The sequence below is a fragment of the Pan paniscus genome, chromosome 18, assembly GCF_029289425.2.
Source record: "Pan paniscus chromosome 18, NHGRI_mPanPan1-v2.0_pri, whole genome shotgun sequence".
Lineage (NCBI taxonomy): Eukaryota > Metazoa > Chordata > Mammalia > Primates > Hominidae > Pan > Pan paniscus.
Window position 1 is genome coordinate 94,177,005 of NC_073267.2, and position 19,362 is coordinate 94,196,366.

The 19,362-nt window shown below is 48.7% G+C and overlaps 1 protein-coding gene across 8 annotated transcripts in view; it reads left to right on the forward strand.

The window, feature by feature from the left end:
• Positions 1–19,362, forward strand: part of ATP2C2 (ATPase secretory pathway Ca2+ transporting 2) — a 100,707-nt gene that overhangs the window by 61,893 nt on the left and 19,452 nt on the right. For all 8 annotated transcript variants that reach the window (XM_034940838.3, XM_034940837.3, XM_063597792.1 and 5 more), the window contains 5 exons: positions 10,018–10,142; positions 10,281–10,378; positions 11,711–11,812; positions 13,358–13,447; positions 17,180–17,281. In XM_034940838.3, coding sequence (XP_034796729.3) covers positions 10,018–10,142; positions 10,281–10,378; positions 11,711–11,812; positions 13,358–13,447; positions 17,180–17,281 — 517 coding nt within the window. The remainder of the gene's footprint in view (positions 1–10,017; positions 10,143–10,280; positions 10,379–11,710; positions 11,813–13,357; positions 13,448–17,179; positions 17,282–19,362) is intronic.

Consider the following 19,362-nt stretch of genomic DNA (forward strand, 5'->3'; position numbering starts at 1 on the left):
TCAGACAGAGTTTCACTCTTGTCGCCCAGGCTGGAGTGTAATGGCACGATCTTGGCTCACTGCAATCTCCACCTCCCAGGTTCATGCAATTCTCCTGCCTCAGCCTCCCAAGTAGCTGGGATTACAGGGGCGCACCACCACACCCAGCTAATTTTTTGAATTTTAAGTAGAGATGGGATTTCACCATGTTGGCCAGGCTAGTCTTGAACTCCTGACCTCAGGTGATCCACCTGCCTCAGCCTCCCAAAGTGCTGGGATTACAGGTGTTAGCCAGTGCTTCCAGCCTTCGTGGAGCTTTTGAGGAGCATTTATCCTTCGGTGTTACTGTGTATAGCACATGACTGCGTGATCTGTTTGTATCACTTTCATTGAATCCCTTTCATGTTCATGTAGTGTTGGGATTGGGGGAGGTTGTGAACAAGACAGTCATGGTTCCCACCTTCAAAGATTGTAGGTCTCAGTGGGGATGGAGAATCGATGGGAATCAAGGGCTAGAGGGAGAGAGCTGGGAAGAGAGGCAGAGGCAGGTGGGAGAGGGAGCGTGAAGCTGAGATCTGGAGCTGTGGCTGATGTGATGAGGCCTTGGAGGAGACTGGGGGTGCAGATTCCTGGGGCTGCCAAAACAAAGCACCACAGGCTGCAGGGCTGGAAACAGAAGCTTATTCTCACCATTCTAGAGGCCAGGAGTCCGAGGTCCAGGTGTGGCAGGAGCATGCCGTTCTTGAAGACCCTAGGGGGAGAATCAGCCGAATGCTTCTCAGCTTCTGGTGTCACAGACAGTCCTTAGCACATAGATATCTTGCCTCTAGTCTCTGTCTGTCACATGGTCTCCTCCTCTGTCTCTGCGTCTCTTCTCTTCTTTTTATAAGGACGCCAGTTGTATTGGACTAGGGTGGATACTCTAATGACCCCATTTTTATTTGATGATGTCTGCAAAGGCCCTATTTGCAAATAAGGTCACATTCACGTGTACTAGGAGTTAGGATGTGAACATATTTTATTGGAGGGACACAATTCAACCCCCTAGCAGCAGGCAGTGGGCTGCCGGGAGAAGGGGGTGGATGGACAACAAGCTCATTGAAGGAGATGAGGACAAGGAGGCCTGAGCCAGGGCTGGGAAGACCCGTCTACGCGAACGGCAAAGTTGCCAAGAGCAGCCTGCAGGTGGACACAGTAAAGTCCGTTCTGGGCCGGGTGCGGTGGCTCATGTCTGTAATCCCAGCACTTTTGGACACTGAGGCAGACGGATCACTTGAGGTTAGGAGTTTAAGACCAGCTTGGCCAACATGGTGAAACCCCATCTCTACTAAAAATACAAAAATCAGCCGGGCGTGGTGGCGCGTGCCTATAATCCCAGCTACTGGGGGGCAGAGGCAGGAGAATTGCTTGAACCCGGGAGGCAGAGGTTGTAGTGAGCTGAGATCACACTACTGCCCTGCAGCCTGGACAGCAGAGTGAGACACCATCTCAAAAAAAAAAAAAAAAAAGTCAGTTCTAGAATCTTCAAGGAATTGAAGAGGGAGGGACCAGGGTCTGTTGGTGCTGGAGAAGGAGCAGGAGTAGAACATGTGATCCCAGTTCATCCTTACACAGCCCATGGGGTAAGTCTGGCCTCCTTTTTACAGATTGGGAAACAGGCTTACACTAGCACAACTTATGGGATCAGGGCATGGAAGAGACAGACTTCAAACCACTGAAGCCTGATCCAAAGCCAGGCTCCTTGTCAGCAACCCAACCCCCTCCAACCACAGCAGGATGGGGACTCTGCTGCCAGCCACTGCCCCTCACTCCCTATCCTTGGCAGCCATTGGCAATGGGCTCGAGTTTATTTGCCCCATGAATATGTATTGGGTATCTGTTGACTCTCTGTTTACATCAAAAGTGCTGATCCAGCTGGATCAGGTAGATCTCTGCCCTCCTGGAGTTTTCTGCCTGGGGAAAAAAGTGAATGTTAACAATTTAAGCACACATTAATAAAAATAATTACAACTTATGAGTGCTACAAAGGAATAACTGCCGAGAAAGAGATAAAAGGGAGGTAGAAGCCAGCTGGGCATGGTGGCTCACGCCTGTAATCACAGCACTTTGGGACTCTGAGGTGGGCAGATCACTTGAGATCAGGAGTTCAAGAACAGCCTGGCCAACGTGGTGTTGCATCTCTACCAAAAATACAAAATTAGCCGGGCATGGTGGTGTGTACCTGTAATCCCAGCTACTCAGGGAGGCTGAGGCAGGAGAATGGCTTGAACTTGGGAGGCAGAGGTTGCAGTGAGCCGACATCTCACCACTGCACCCCAACCTGGGCGACAGAGCACAACTCTGTCTCAAGAAGAAAAAAAGGGAGGTAGAAGGGGATGGACTGGAAGAGGTGGCCGGGGAGGGTTTTGGGTGGAGAGTTGAGGAGTCAGGAGATGAGCAGGAAGGGTGTTCAGGCAGGGGGAACAGCACAGGCCAAGGTTTGGGGGTGGGAACATATCCGAGGGTCACTTGGGGGGGACCACAGCTGAGCTCTGTGAGCAGAATGAGATGATGGAGTCACTTAGATCATGGGGAAACTCACGGCCCCTTCTCCTATTCCTAACCTCATCATCAGAGCCTTTCCCAATACGCCACGCCAGGCCGTCTCTGTGACACTTTGGAAGCAGAGAGATGAAAAGTGTTGGCCACCCTTGATTTAGAGGCCGAAGGAAGTGGGAGGTGGGAGCCCCAGCTTATTACAGAAGCGGGAGCTGGGAGGAAGGGGTCGCTGGAGCAGGACGCCAAGCTGTGCTGGGGACAGTGGGGTTTGGGGCATTGGAAGAGCACCTGCAGAGGCAGGCACTGGAGAGCCGAGGTCTCCCACCAAGCTGAAGAACGGGAGGGTCCCTGAGAGAGATGGCAAACCTGGATGGCCGCTCCCCCAACTCGGGGCTGGATGGGGCCTGAGACTGACGTTTCTTTCTTTCTTTTTATTATTTCAGTAGGCTTTTGGGGAACAGGTGGTGTTTCGTTACATGAATAAGTTATTTAGTGGTGACTTCTGAGATTTTCATGCACCCATCACCTGGGCAGTGTACACTGTACCCAATGTGTTGAGACTCACATTTCTTTTGTTTGCTTTTTTATTTTTAAATTTTTCTTTAAGTTCTAGGATACATGTGCAGAATGTGCAGGTTTGTTAAATAGGTATACACGTGCCATGGTGGTTTACTGCACTTATCAACCCGTCATCTAGGTTTTAAGCCCCACATGCATTAGGCATTTGGCCTAATGCTCTCCCCCGAACCCCCCGACAGGCCTGGGCGTGGATGTCCCCCTCCCTGTGTCCATGTATTCTCATTGTTCAACTCCCACTTAGGAGTGAGAACATGCCGTGTTTGCTTGCTTGTTTTTGAGATGGAGTCTTGCTCTGTCCAGGCTGGAGTGCAGTGGCGTGATCTTGGCTCACTGCAACCTCCATCTCCTGGGTTCAAACTATTCTCCTGCCTCAGCCTCCCAAGTAGCTGAGATTACAGTTGCCTGCCACCACACCCAGTTAATTTTTGTATTTTTAATAGAGATGGGGTTTCACTATGTTGGCCAGGCTCATCTCGAACTCCTGACCTCAGGTGATCTGCCTGCCTCTGCCTTCCAAAGTGCTGGGATTACAGGTGTGAGCCACTGCGCCTGGCTGAGACTCATATTTCTAACAAGCTCTCAAGGGTGCTAACACAGGTGATCCAGGGAGCACCCTCTGAGCGTGAGGCTGTGATTCGACACTGTCCCCCGAGAGCGGGCTCCAGCAAGAACAGGACCAGGAAAGAGGCCAAGACACCTGAACAGCATTCTCAGGTGACTGAGCCTTTGGAGGCAGGGGTGGCGGCAGGGAGGGAGACATTTGAGCCTCAAGGAGGCTGCCAGAGAACACAGGACTCTCAGAAGACAGAATGCTTAAAAACTTCCCCAAGTAGGCCGGGCACAGTGGCTCACACCTGTAATCCTAGCACTTTGGGAGGCTGAGGCAAGAGGATCCCTTGAGCCCAGGAGTTTGAGACCAGCTTAGACAACATAGTGAGACTGTCTGTACAAAAACAAATGTTTTGTTATTAGCCAGGTATGGTGGTGCACGCTTGTAGCCCCAGCTACTTGGGAGGCTGAGGCGGGAGGATTGCTTGAGCCTGGGAAGTCAAGGTTTCAGTGAGCCATGATCTTGCCACTGCACTCCAACCTGGGCAACACAGCGAGACCCTATCTTAAAAAACAAAAACAAAAAACAAACAAACGAAAAAACCTCCTGCAGATCATGAGGTCAGGCGTTTGAGACCAGCCTGGCCAAAACAGTGAAACCTCGTCTCTACTAAAAATACAAAAATTAGCCGGGCATGGTGGCGTACGCCTGTAGTCCCAGCTACTCAGGGGCTGAGGCAGGAGAATCTCTTGAACCCAGGAGGTGGAGGTTGTGGCGAGCTGAGATCGCACCACTGCACTAGGGAACAAAGCAAGACTCCATCTCAAAAACAAAACAAACAACAACAACAAAACACACACACACACACACACACACACACACACCCTTCTGCAAATAATGGTGCATCCAATCCCTGTCTTATAAGCCATGAGAAGCTTCATGAGGCAAGAAAGACGATTAAATATTTCCAGAAGAAAAAGTAAAAAAGGCTTCTGCGCTCAATCCCCAAATACCCCAATTCTCTCCCCACCCATGGTCACTTCCGGTTTCTTGTCCTAACTTCCCTTGCAGCACGGGCATCCCGCTTAATCCATGCAAGTGGACTTGCACGTGGGAGACACTTTCCCCCTCTCATCTGTGATTTTGAAAGGGTGAGGTTTTTCAGTTTTAATGCCAGATTAAAGCTGCTGAAAGCCACTGAATCAGAAGGTGGAGATGGCAGCTTAGCCAGCGGAGATTTTCCAAAATAAGTAAAATGAGAGAATCATTTTTTAAAAACTTTAAGAACTTTTTTAAAACGAATTCCTGGGCCGGGCACGGTGGCTCATGCCTGTAACCCCAGCACTTTGGGAGGCCGAGGCGGGTGGATCATGAGGTCAAGAGGTAGAGATCATCCTGGCCAACATTGTGAAACCCCGTCTCTACTAAAAATACAAAAATTAGCCAGGTGTGGTGGTGGGCGCCTGTAGTCCTAGCTACTCGGGAGGCTGAGGGAGGAGAATCACTTGAACCCTGGAGGCGGAGGTTGTAGTGAGCCGAGAATGCACCGCTGCACTCCAGCCTGGCGACAGAGCAAGACTCCATCTCAAAAAACAAAAAACAAACAAACAAAAAAATTCCCTATATGTTAAGTGACATTCAAGATGATACAAGTCACTTGCTTTTCCTGGTCCATTCTAATCAATTTTTGTTTTGCTTTTGTTTTTTTGAGATGGAGTCTCTCTCTGTCACCCAGGCTGGAGTGCAGCGATGTGATCTCGGCTCACTGCAAGCTCCGCCTCCTGGGTTCAAGTGATTCTCCTGCCTCAGCCTCCCCAGGTAGCTGGGACTACAGGTGCTCGCTACCACACCCGGCTAATTTTTGTATTTTGGTAGAGACGGGGTTTCAACATGTTGGCCAGGCTAGTCTCAAACCCCTGACCTCAAGTGATCCATCCGCTTCTGCGTTTCAAAGTGCTGGGAATGCAGGTGTGAGCCACCACACCCGGCCCATTCTAATCTTTATTAGTTTGTGGATTAATTCTTTATTATTATGAATTCATCCAAGTAATACAAAGATGCCCTTCCCCTGCCATATGGGATGAAAGTCCCCGTCGTAACCCTCCACAAATGTTTGCTTAGCTGGTCTTCACAGCCTGTGCCATAAAACCAACGAAGCCTTCTGGCTGTCACTGTAGAAACCGGGCACAGCCCCTTGATCAAATTCTGTAATCTTGGTTTATATAACTTGTCCGTGCCTGTTCTGTTGTCCCTGGGTGAAAGGTCACCATTCACAACCATTCTATTCAAACTGCCTGTTTTGTAATTGGAATTTTTTTTCAACATTTAATGTACCATATTTCTTTGATTGTGAGATGTACATTCTTTTTCACATTTCAACTCCTCTGAAATCAGATCACTTCTAATAAGTGATGTAATTAGAAAGCATGGTGTTACTGATTAATTGGCAGTGTTTATTCTTTTCTGAGCTCTGCCCAAAATAATGGTGCCCTTCACAATCAACTGTCTTAGCTCTGATGAAATGTGGTCTCTCTGTGTGATCCTGGTTGAATGGATTCTCACCAGGTGTTCAGCCAACCCAGGTGGAGTGCTCACTGTGTGCTAGGCCAGCGCAGGCCTAAGCATTGTTATACTCACTTCTTCATGCAGCAAATATTTACTGTATACCTCCTTGCTTTGCTGGATTTTCTAATGCAGAGGATAAAAAGAGCCACCTGGCCAAGCTTGGAGGCTCATGCCTGTAATCCCAGCACTTGGGAATGCTGAGGGGGGAGGATCACTTGAGCCCAGAAGTTCAAGACCAGCCTGGGTAACATAGTGAGACCTTGTCTCTACAAATACTTTTTTAAATTAGGGAGTAAATAGTGGTGCATGCCTGTGTCCCGGCTACCAGGGAGGCAGAGGCTGGAGGATTGCTTGAGTCCAGGAGGTCAAGGCTGCGGTGAGCCTTGATGGTGACACTGCACTCCAGCCTGGGCGACAGAGCAAGAACCTGCCTCAAAAAAAAATAAAAAACAGGCAAGGCACAGAGGATCACGCCTGTGATCCCACCACTTTGGGAGGCCGAGGCAGGTGGATCACTTGAGGCCAGGAGTTCAAGACCAGCCTGGCTAACATGGTGAAACCTCATCTCTACTAAAAATTCAAAAATTAGCCAGGTGTGGTGGCACATGCCTGTAATTCCAGCTACGCGGGAGGCTGAGGCAGGAGAATTGCATGAAGCTTGGGGGTGGATGTTGCAGTGAGCTGAGACTGCACCACTGCACTCCAGCCTGGGTGACAGAGTGAGACTCCGTCTCAAACAAACCCAGCCACCCTTGTGTGATATAGCCAGAAAATGTGTTTTGTTTGAACTGTATCTTTTTCATTGGAATTTGTTGCCAACGTTTAAAAATTGGGAGTTTGCATGAAAAAGATACTGGATTTCCAGCTTCTCTTGGGAGCATGGGAGGCCCGGCAGCACTGTGCATTGCTGTGGTCCCTGGTGACTTGGTGGTGGCTCTTTGTTTAGAGGAGGGCCTGGGCTCTGGCATCGCCACGTGGGCTTGCTCACCCTGGCCGATTTCACGTATTTCCTGGGCAGCCTGGCCCCAGGGCCTGGACCGAGCGTGTCTCGAGGGGCTTCTGCAGGGTCCCTGGCAGTGGCTGTGGGTGGGTTGCAGGTGTGGTGAGAGACAGTGGCCCCCTTCTCCCAGGATGTTTCTGGTATCTCAGATAACAGAAATTCCTCATCACTTCTAGTCCCCTAAATAGTCTCTTTCTAGAAATTGTACAGAGTGGATCCATGCGGTGACAGCACTTGGAGCTCCACTGAAGTCACATCTTCCCCCCTCCTCAGCCTGGCCTCGGGTGGAGGTTTGGTGGGGAGGATCCGGCCAACCTCCTTCACCTGTTCAAAATCCCTCCTCCCCCTCCCCATCGCCAGCCAAGGCTGCTTTTTTTTTTTGAGACAGACTTTCACTCTTGTTGCCCAGGCTGGAGTGCAGTGGCGCCATCTCAGCTCACCACAACCTCCACCTCCCAGGTTCAAGCGATTCTCTTGCCTCAGCCTCCCGAGTAGCTGGGATTACAGGCATGCGCCACCACGCCTGGCTAATTTTGTATTTTTAGTAGAGACGGGGTTTCTCCATGTTGGCCAGGCTGGTGTCGAACTCCCGACCTCAGGTGATCGAGGCGCCTCGGCCTCCCAAAGTGCTGGGATTACAGGCATGAGCCGCCACACCCGGCCTTTTTCTTTCTTAAACAGCTTTATTGAGATATAATTCACATATATAATTCATCCATTTAAAGCATACAATTTAATGGTTTTTAGTGTATTCAGAGTTATACACAGCCATCACCACAGTCCATTTTATTTTACTTTATTTCATTTTATTTTATTTTATTTGAGACAGGGTCTCACTCTGCTACATAGGCTGTAGCACAGTGACATGATCATGGCCCACTGCAGCCTCAGCCTTGACCTCCCAGGCTCAAGTGATCCTCCTACCTCAGCCTCCTCAGTAGCTGGGATTATAGGTGCACACTGCCACACCCAGCTAATTTATATATACATATATATATATATGTATATATATATATATATTTTTTTTTTTTTTTGTAGAAATAAAAAAATGTTGCCCAGGCTGGTCTTGAACTCTTGAGCTCAAATGATCTGCCAGTGTGATCCTCCCAAAGTGCTGGTATTATAGGTGTGAGCTACTGTGCCTGGCCTTAGAACATTTTCTTTTTTCTTTTGAGATGGAGTCTCACTCTGTCACCAGGCTGGAGCGCAATGGCGCAGTCTCGGCTCACTGCAACCTCCGCCTCTCAGGTTCAAGCAATTCTCCTGCCTCAGCCTCCTGAGTACCTGGGATTACAGGTGCATGCCACCACACCCAGCTAATTTTTGTATTTTTAGTAGAGATGGGGTTTCACCACGTTGTCCAGGTTGGTCTCAAACTCCTGACCTCAGGTGATCTGCCCACCTGGGCCTCCCAAAGTGCTGGGATTACAGGCGTGAGCCACCACCCCCTGCCTAGAACATTTTCTTATTGCCTCAAAAAGAAGCCCTGTGCCCTTTAGCTATCACTCTACATTCCCACCTATGCCCACATCCCAGCCCTAAGCAATTGCTCATCTTTCTTTCTTGTGTAGATTTCCCCATTCTGAACATCCCTTATGAATGGACTCATGATCTGAGTGGCCTTCTATGTCTGGCTTCTTCCACTCAGCAGCATGTTTTCCAGGCTCATCCACATGGTGGCATGTGCCAGTGCCTTGTTCCTTTCTTTGGCTAAAGTGTATTCTGCTGTATAGATAGACCACATTTGGCTCATCCATTTGTTCACTGATGGACATTTGGGTTGTCATAGTTTCTTTATGTTTGTTTTTACATTTTTTAAAGGAAAATTTCAAGCATGTACAAAAGCAGAGAGGATGATAAAGTGAACACCTGTGTAGCCACTACCCAGCTTCAACAGTGGCCCACTTGCAAACACTCTTGCCCTTTCTACAGCCCACCCCTGGCTGTGTCAAACTGGACACCAGGCACCAGGCATCATACCTTTCCACCACTTCAGGAGTGTGGAATGTGGGGCCAGTCAGCCCCGATGTTGTGGAGTCTCAGCCAAAAGGGATAGAAAGAGCCCCCTCTACACATGCTCTCACCTGTTGACACACCCAGAGAAGGGGCATCCATGTGCCGCAGCCCCAGTCTCATTTCCAAGAGAGCATCTCACCGGCTCAGCTTGGGTCACACGCTCTCCTCGAATCCAGCCAACCCTGGTTATGAGAGAGTGGGGTCGCACCGTACAGGGAGAGTTGGAGGGGTAAGAAAGAAGTGAGCAGACACCCCGAAACAGATCCACGCAGCAGGCAAGTGTGTCGCTGTGGCCCTTCACCTCCCCTGACCTGGACTTCCTTGTCTGGCTTCCTCATAGGAAGTGTCTACACCACTACACTCATGAAAAGTGAAATTCAAGGGACTCACGAGGACCCTTGGAACCAAAAACTCTTAATCCCACTTACTGTCTGATTTTGGGAATTCCTTTTATGGAACCCAAAGCCTTTTCTCTCTAATAAATGAGAATAATGTAAATGCAAAATACTTTTAAAGAGGCAAAACAGCTGACAGACTAATTCACATTAAGGTGTGGATGACTGACAGGAGAGGTCCCTTCCCAAGAGCGGGGTCTGCAGGGGAGGGCTCAGGACAGTGGGTGCTGCAGAAGGAGGCAGGTGCACCTTAGGATTGGGAATGGAGAATAGAACCAGGACATTGGGGACACCTAAGACAAGCTTCACCAGCCAAAAGCATTGCCAGCCCCAGCTGAGAGTCACACACTCCTTAAATGTGTGTTAGAGGGGACTCATTTGACCTTTCGATCCAGCCTGGCTGTGGCGGCCATTCCAGAGGGTCTGCCCATCGTCGTCATGGTGACGCTGGTCCTGGGAGTGCTGCGGATGGCCAAGAAGCGGGTCATCGTGAAGAAGTTACCCATCGTGGAGACTTTAGGTGAGGAACTCCAACTGGTGGAATCCTTACATGTGGAATTGAATGGGGGCTTGGCTGTCAGGGCAATCCAGCCTGGGGGTTTCACAAGCCTGAGGATGGCAACTTCTCTTTTCTATAAACTGATGTTTGTTGTACCAGGTTGCTGCAGCGTTCTCTGTTCTGATAAGACGGGGACTCTGACTGCCAATGAAATGACAGTGACCCAGCTTGTAACGTCAGATGGGCTTCGTGCCGAGGTGAGTCCCAAAGGAATTTACAAGCCTTAAAGATGCACCCAGCCAGGCTGTCTCCTTTCTAGACAAAGCACACAATGTCTTCTAGAACACAATAAGGAAGAAATAAATTGGGGTCATCTTATAATCTCCTTGCTAACATGACTGATTTTGTTTTTAATCATCCCATGCTTCCTTTTAATAGATATGACCAATTTAAGGGAGCCTCCTTTTTTAGTTACTTATTAATTATAAGCACATTGCAAAATTTAAAAGCTAGAAAAAATCTTCCATACCTCCCACGATAAACTAACCGTGATTAGTCCATTTGTGGTTTGTTTGTTTGTTTTTGAGAGACAGAGTCTCCCTCTGTCACCCAGGCTGGAATGCAGTGGCTGATCTCTGCTCACTGCAACCTTCACTTCTCGGGTTCAAGCGACTCTCCTGCCTCAGCTTCCCAAGTAGCTGGGACTACAGGCATGCCCTAATATGCCGAGCTTATTTTTGTATTTTCTAGTAGAGACGGGGTATCACTATATGTTGGCCAGGCTGGTCTCAAACTCCTGACCTCAGGTGATCCGCCCGCCTTGGCCTCCCAGAGTGCTGGGATTACAGGCGTGAGCCACCACGCCCAGCCTGTTTTATTTTTTTACACAGGGTCTTGCTGTGTCGCCCAAGTTGCAGTGCAGTGGTGCTGTCATGGCTCACTGCAGCCTCTAACTTCTGGGCTCAAGGGATCCTCCCACCTCAGCCTCCCAAGTCCTCCCGTGTTTTTCAGTGTCCTCTGTGTGCTTGGTGCGATTGGAAGCTCTCTGAATGTGCAATTTTTCTATCCTGATATTTTTTCTACAAAACTGGCCAAACCAAGGGGTGAACAGATGATGGTCCGTGGGCCAGTGCTTGTTTGAAAATAAAGTTTCCTTGGTGTACCACCACACCCATTTGTGTACATATTGCCAATGGCTGCTTTCATGCCTCAGTGTGCCGCAACGGCAGAGCTGAGTAGCCACGACAAAGGTGGTGTGGGCTGCAAAGGCTAACACGTTTACCCAGCGCTGTTCTTAGAATAGAAGCACTCTTCTATGCTAGTTCTTAGTTTTCTTAACCGTCACTTGTACTGGCTGCAGAGTATCCCACTGAGTCAACTTGCGGCAATTTACTCATGCCTGGTACTGTGTCCATCCATGACGTATCCAATTAATCAATAATCTTTCAGAGAACATCTTCATACTGAAAGCCCTGTCCACGTTTAGGATTATATCCCTGGAATGGATCCCCAGGACAGAGATTGTGGGCCAACTGGGGGAGCATGTTTTTGACTCTTGGCGACACCCTTTCTTCTGCCTCGCCCTGCAGGTCAGCGGAGTTGGGTATGACGGTCAAGGGACTGTGTGTCTTCTACCATCCAAGGAAGTCATTAAGGAATTTTCCAATGTCTCAGTGGGAAAGTTAGTGGAGGTAGGTGTCAAAAGCGCCATGGGGGAAATAGGCATTTACATTGAGGCTTCTGGGGCTCCTCTCTGAAAATGGCTATTTAGCCATTGAACCTACTGGTTCTTGACAATGACTGGACCACCCAGGGGTGAGGCTGTCACAGCACTGAAAAAATGGCCCCAAAACTGACGGAGACATCAGAGGTAAGAGGACAGCTAGGCTGCGCACAGTGGTTAATGCCCGTCATCCCAGCACTTTGGGAGGCCAAGGCAGGAGAATCACTTGAGGCCAGGAGTTCGAGACCAGCCTGAGCAACGTAGTGAGACCCTGTTTCTATTATTTTTTAAAAAAATTATTTAAAAAGGAGAGCTAGAAGCCTCTGTACTCATCACTGCCCACTGGGAAGGCTCTAAGGAGACTCCTGCCCAGAGACGTGCCCGATGAATGGTAAAAAGTGAGCCTGTGATGAATTTCCCCTATTGTTATTAGTGAGCCTGTGATGATGTTCCCCTGTTGCTGAGTCCTGCGGTCCGAGCTGTACTCACCCTTTCACAGGGGCTCACTCCTCCCCATGTAGCAGGCACCCTTCTTCCTCTGTACAGTTCAGTGAGTGCCACTTGCAAAGGACCTGCCTCCAGGGGCCACTTCACTATCACAGCAAACGCTGTCTTGGTTTTGCGGATTAAAAATCAAAAATATGACCAGGCGTGGTGGCTCATGTCTATAATCCCAGCACTTTGGGAGGCCAAGGCAGGTGGATCACCTGAGGTCAGGAGTTCAAGACCAGCCTGGCCCACGTGGTGAAACCCCATCTCTACTAAAAAATATAAAAATTAGCTGGGCATGGTGGCACACACCTGTAGTCCCAGCTACTCAGGAGCCTGAGACAGGAGAATTGCCTTGAACCAGGGAGGCAGAGGTTGCAGTGAGCTGAGGTCATGCCACTGCACTCCAGCCTGGGTAATAGAGTGAGACTCCATCTCGAATGAATGAATGAATGAAACAAAAATATGCAAAACTAGTAAGTAATAATAGAAAAGAAAAGAAATGGGCAGAGAAGTAATGCGAGTGTCTAGGCTCACCAGGCCGGGAAGGAAGAGCGCTGGGAATCCCACTCTCTTTGCTTGTCTCTTTTTCATTTTTTAAATATTTATTTATAAATTGAGGTAGAAGTCATCTACCATGAATTCACCCCGTTAAAGTGCACAATTCAGTGGTTTGAATATGTTCACAAGTTGTGCAACCTTCACCACTGTCTAGAATACTTTGTCACCCCAAGTGGAAATGCCATCATCCCCATTATCGGTCGCTCCCCGTTACCCCACACTCGTCACCATCCGTCCACCTGCCTCCCTGCTGGGTTCCGTCATGATAACTTTATGGGAACCAACATTCAGCACAGCCAAGAAATAGTCACGATGTTTCTTTTCAAAAGCCGGGACGCTGAGTTGTTTTAAAGAGCAAGTCTTGTCCCCGCAACCCCAGCTGTAAAAATGGGACAGGCCCACAATGTCTAACTTTTTCATGAGCCCAGTACTAACTACAGATGTCCGGACAATCCCCTTTTAGGCGGGCTGTGTTGCCAACAATGCGGTCATCAGAAAGAACGCCGTGATGGGGCAGCCCACCGAGGGTGCATTGATGGCCCTGGCGATGAAGGTAGGAGGTCCTGGGGTGTCTCTGTGGGGAATTCTTTCGCTCGGGGCTGGATTCATTGGTAGAAAGTCAGTTCCTGTCTGAGCTAACAGGACTGGGGATGTTAGGTAATCATGGAAGAAAATGGCCCAAGCTGGCCTTGGGCCATCTGTTGGTGGTGGAAGAGGTGAGCTCTGAGATTCCACGGGACTTCAGCAAGTTCTGCAGGTCTCTAATCCCTCCACCAGCGATTCCAAAAGAATCCTATGAGCTTCCCTGTGGTTCAGGCCCTGGTCAGGTGTCGAGGCGACAGACAGTGGAACGAGACTCCCTATGCACCCAACACGACCCTGTGCTCACCGAGGCACCATTGGGAGGGGCTGGTTCCTGGGAATGTATTCGATTGACTCTGGGGTTCAGTGTTAGACCCTGAGCTCTGTGGCTGTGCAGGGTTGCCCAAGGCCATTCTGTACCCAGCACCAGGTACCAAGTGGCTGCTTGCAGTGTGGAGGGGATGGGTGGGGGCTGATGGGGGCCTGCTGCATTCTGTGCTCAGAGGACAAGTTAGAAGAAGGAGAGGCAGAAAACATGGGCTGGGAATGCAGGTGACAGGAAAGCAAGGAGAAGAGAGGACAAAGGACATGGGAAAGGAGGGGCCGGCAGAGGTTAAGAGGAGGGAGCAAAGGAAGGAGGAAGGTGGCCCCGGTCAGCTCCCACGTCTGTTTCCATGGCCACTTGGCCTGGGTCCCTCCTCTTCAGCCAGAGCTGGGGCTCCCCTGGACACTGTGGGAGCTCCTTTCCCCGACCCGCTCCGTGCTTTCTGCTGTGTGACTTGTCTCTGACTCGGGTCTGATCAGAACCCTCTCTGTCAAGGTCAAGGGAAAAGCCCGACTCAGGGTGCTCATCCCCCAGCACTGACCCCTCGCTGCCGCCGAGCCTGGCCCCTGCACTCACCATCCCTTCCTGCTTCCTCCTGGACTTTGACCACTCCTGCCTGTCCTCACTGGCGAGTGCCGACTTTCTCTTCAAGTTCACTCCAGTTTCCACCCCAGCAGACACCTCTCCTCATCCCGGGCTCACTTCACTGCCTTGTATTTTCAGTTTACCTGTCCCATCACTGAGCACCAGGGCTCACTTCACTGCCTTCTGTTATCAGCTTACCTGTCCCTCCCTCCAGTGCAAGACTCCAACCTCCCACACCACTGCCTTCCCAAAGCTGGTGCTGGGCGGGGGAGAGGTGGTCGCCCTCTCATAAGCCCCCGTGACGGTAGATCAGGTGCTTTTCCCCAGTGTAAGAACATTGGAAAGTCATTACAGGCTGAGTGCAGTGGCTCAAATCCCAGCACTTTAAGAGGCTAAGGCAGGAGGATCATTTGAGGCCAAGAGTTTGAGACCAGCCTGGGCAACATAGCGAAACCCCATCTCTACAAAAAATATAAAAATTAGCTGGGCATGGTGGTGCATGCCTGTGGTCCCAGCTACTCAGGAGGCTGAGGCAGGAGGATCCCTTGAGCCCAGGACTCTGAGGCTGTAATGAGCTATGATCACACCACTGCACTCCAGTCTAGATGACAGAGATCCTGCCTCAAAAAAAAACAAAAACAAAAAGATTGGGCACAGTGGCTCACACCTGTAATCGCAACACTTTGGGAGACCGAGGCGGGTGGATCACCTGAGGTCAGGAGTTGAAGACCAGCCAGGCCAACATGGTGAAACCTCATCTCTACTAAAAATATAAAAATTAGCTGGGCATGGTGGTGCGCACCTGTAATTCCAGCTACTCGGGAGGCTCAGGCAGGAGAATTGCTTGAACCCAGGAGGCGGAGGTTACAGTGAGCCGAGATTGTGCCATTGCACTCCAGCCTGGGTGACAGAGCAAGACTCCGTCTCAAAAACAAACAGAAATCATGACATCGTATTATTTTTCTTCCATTCACAGAAGATAATTCTCTCTGCAATGTCTGTAATAGTGAATGGGGCTCATTTCCCATTTTAAAATAGTGCTGAGTCTGCCCCATTCAACAACTCCTCGCTGCCCAGAAGGGAAGGTGCCGGCCTGACCGTCTGGCAGGAATGACACCCATGTGTCACCTTGCTTCCGCCACCAGCCGTCCCTGCAGCCTAGAGAGGAGAGAGGTTCCAGAACCCAGAGGCTGGGAGATTTCCTTGATGTGTTATAATTTTCCTCTTTCCTGGGGCCTGGCTTAAGATTTTGGAATACAGAACAAACACTGGCTGGCATGTAGGAAGTGCTGCCTGTGTGACAGGCATGGGGCAAGCACTTTGTGGTTCTTACCTGTCTCACCTGCTCTAAATGGCACTGAGGCCAGGCCAGTGGTTCCCGGCTTTTCTTCCATTATTGCTCCTGGATTAGGGTCTTGGGGTTACTGAAATAAAACACCACTGGCTGGTGATTTAGAGTAACCAAAACACACTGAAACACAGCTCTGTGGCCAGAAGTTGAAATCAAGGTGTGAGCAGGACCAGGCTCCGTCTCCCAGTTTCTGGGTGTTACTGGCAGCCCCGGGCGTTCCTTGAGTCGCAGACGCATCCCTGCCTTGGCCTCTCACACCAAGCTCTGTCTCTGTCACAAGGTGCTCCCCGCCATGCCTCTGCGCAGCCTTTTCCTCCTCTTTTTTTTTTTTTATTTATTTGAGACGGAGTCTTGCTCTGTTGCCCAGGCTGGAGTGCATTGGCTTGATCTCCGCTCACTGCAACCTCCGCCTCCCAGGTTCAAGCGATTCTCCTGCCTCAGCCTCCCAAGTAGCTGGGACTACAGGTGCCTGCCACCACGCCTGGCTAACTTTTTGTATTTTTAGTAGAGACAGGGTTTCACCATGTTAGTCAGGATGGTCTTGATCTCCTCACCCCGTGAACCACCCGCCTCAGCCTCCCAAAGTCCTGGGATTACAGGCATGAACCATCATGCCCGGCCTTCCTCCTCTTATATCCAGTCATGTTGGCTTAGGGCCAACCCTAATAGCCTCAAATTGACGATATCTGCAAAGGCCCTATTCCAAATCAGGTCACATTCAGAGGTTCCAAGGTTAGGACTTCAACATATCTTTCGTGGGGTACAATTCAACCCCACTAAGGAGATGGTTTAGGCATTTCTTCCCTAATCACCCCACTCCCTCCCCATGAAATTTAATACGGCAGATACACTGTATTGTACGCATATCTGCACTTTCTACGTAAAAGGAGTAGTTTTTTGTGCCCCTGCTGCACCCCATTTTCACCCCCTGTGGGACAGTGGGATGCATGGGTCATGACTGGTTTACACTTCAGGAAACTAAGATTCTGAGTTGTCACATCACTGATCCAAAAGCCATCAAAGAGCAACAAAGGGCCAGGCTGGCAAGGACCCCAGGCTGTGGACAGGGGCGCTGGCAAGGACCCCATGCTCTGGACGCAGGGTTGTCTCACTGACTCAGGGGATTCCTTTTGAGAAATTGCTACACCTTCAAGTCTGAAACGTTCCTCCCGGCAGAAACACTGCAGGTTTGTTTCTAAGCAGATTTCAGATAGAAGCTGTTGCAAAGACCGTCTTGTCTGCCCTTCAGCCAAGAGAAGAGACTTTTTTTTTTCTTCTAGGTGGGACATTCCAAGAGAAATGGCCTTTTTTCTGTGTGCTAAATGCTTGGATTTCTTATCTGCCAGAGGTGGTTTGAACAATGAATAATTTAAATGGACTGAGCTTTGTATAGAGATTGGCTTCGGATGACTCACTAAAAATGTGTCATTTTATTATGCTAGATGGACTTAAGTGATATTAAAAATTCATATATAAGAAAAAAAGAGATTCCATTCAGTTCAGAGCAGAAGTGGATGGCGGTGAAATGCAGTCTGAAGACTGAGGTGAGACCTTTCAATCTTCAACCTCTTCTCTCTTTCTGCCCGGGCCCCCACCCAGAGATAAAGCAAAATGCAGACTTCAAGGATAATTTGAAAGTTCCTGGCTGCTTCTATGACGTTCCAAATACATGGAAAAACTTAATCACCATCATACCTTTGATTCTCTTGGGTCTGCTTCTGGTTTTTTGTTTAAAACAGAAGTTCTTAAAGCAGGGTCCCTGGAGTAGTAGCGGTTGTTATCACGTGAGACTTTATTAGAAATGCAGAATCTCAGGTTCCATGCCAGACCTCCTGAGTCGAATGGTCCAGGGGTGGGACCCAGTAACCTTCGTTTTCTGCAGATTCTGATGCAGGTGCAAATGTTGAGATCGACCAGCCTGTAATCCAATGACTGAGGCCCTGCTGCTAACACCAGTCGCCAACTTGCCAGTCCTCTCTTTGCAGCCCTGTGCTAAGTTTTTTATACTTCTTAGCTCATCTCCCCGTCATACTGGGGAGCAAATCCTTCAGTACGGAAGGCGTGTCTGTGTGGTGCATCAGCGTGTGCACACGTGTTGTCCCTGGCTAGAGGAACACATACCAAGCTATGGCCACCCCGGGTGGACATTACAGCTGATTTTTAAAATTTTCTTTTCAGATTTGTTGTGGCTTTTCAGATTTTCCTTAAAAGCTATTTTTTTAAAGTTTTTGTTGCCTTCTACCGTTTTCTCCACCCCTCCTCTTCCCTCCCACTCTTTCTAGAATCTATCATGTCTGCCCATGCAGACTGCTCAGCTCCCACTCAGGGCTGTGGGCAGCTCAGCCAGCTCATGCCAGGCCCTTCCTGTGCATGGATGGACACATGTACATTTCAGGGGCTTAGAAGGGATTATAGATTTTCAAAAAACTTTTAGACCTTTCCATCTTTTCCCTTGCAAGGCAATGGTAATATATTCTCATTGAAAAAGTATAGAAATATGACATAAAAATGAAAGCTTCTTTCATTCCACCCTTCTTCCCTCCCTCCCCACCACCCACCCAGAGGTAATTCTATTTTAAGTCTGGGGTGGAGCATTGCAGATTTTAAATATGCAAACGACAACATCTGGATGGTATTTTCAAAACAAGGTCACTATTTATAGTGTGTGTAATTTGCTTTTTCACCCTAAGATTTTCTTTTAATATTATGTCTTAGATGCCTGTGTTGGTTAATATAAGCTTGTTATATTAACATATTAATTATATAATATGTAATATATATTACATATATTACATATATTATTTAATATATATTATGTAATATATAATTGTATAAGTTAATATATTAGTTATATATATAATATACATATAAATAATATAATGTAATATAATACATATAAATAATATAATACAATACATATGTACTATAATTAATGTATTAACATCTGTCATTAATATTATATTAATTAATAACATATTAATATGTTAATTACATATTAATAACATATAATTAATATTATATTATCTTATAACAGTGTTACATTCACACTGTGCACCCACGTGAGCCAGGTATGTCCGGTATTGAGGCTAGGGATACAGTGTGACTCTCACTGACCCAGGGCCTCCCCCCGTGGAGTTTATAGTCTACATGTTTGTCATGACAGAGCTTAAGAAAAACACAGGAAAAATGATCAGCTACTCATGTGGCTTCACTATTACAAGCCAAGTGCTGGGGGTGGGTACAAAATAGACTTGGTGCTGCCCTAGGGGGGCAACAGTCTAATGGAAATATTCCCAGTTAATCACACCCCCAAAGGCACAGTCCCAGCTGGGATGATACCTCCCGTGCATGAAACATACAAGACTCTCTGAGTGACCATAACAAGGGAACTGAAAAAAGAACAAGGGTAGTACAGGTTGAAGATTGGCCTTGTTCTTTCTCTGGACTGCAAAACGTTCCATGGATGGATTCTAGAACTTCGCGAACCTGTCCAGCACCCGTGAACAGCACCAGCCCATGATCAATAACTCCGCTGCAAAGATCCCCGTGTGTGTCTTTGTAACCTTGTGCAGAGTGGGGTGATGGTCAGTATGAACCAAGGCTTCCAGTGATAGTGGATTTCTTC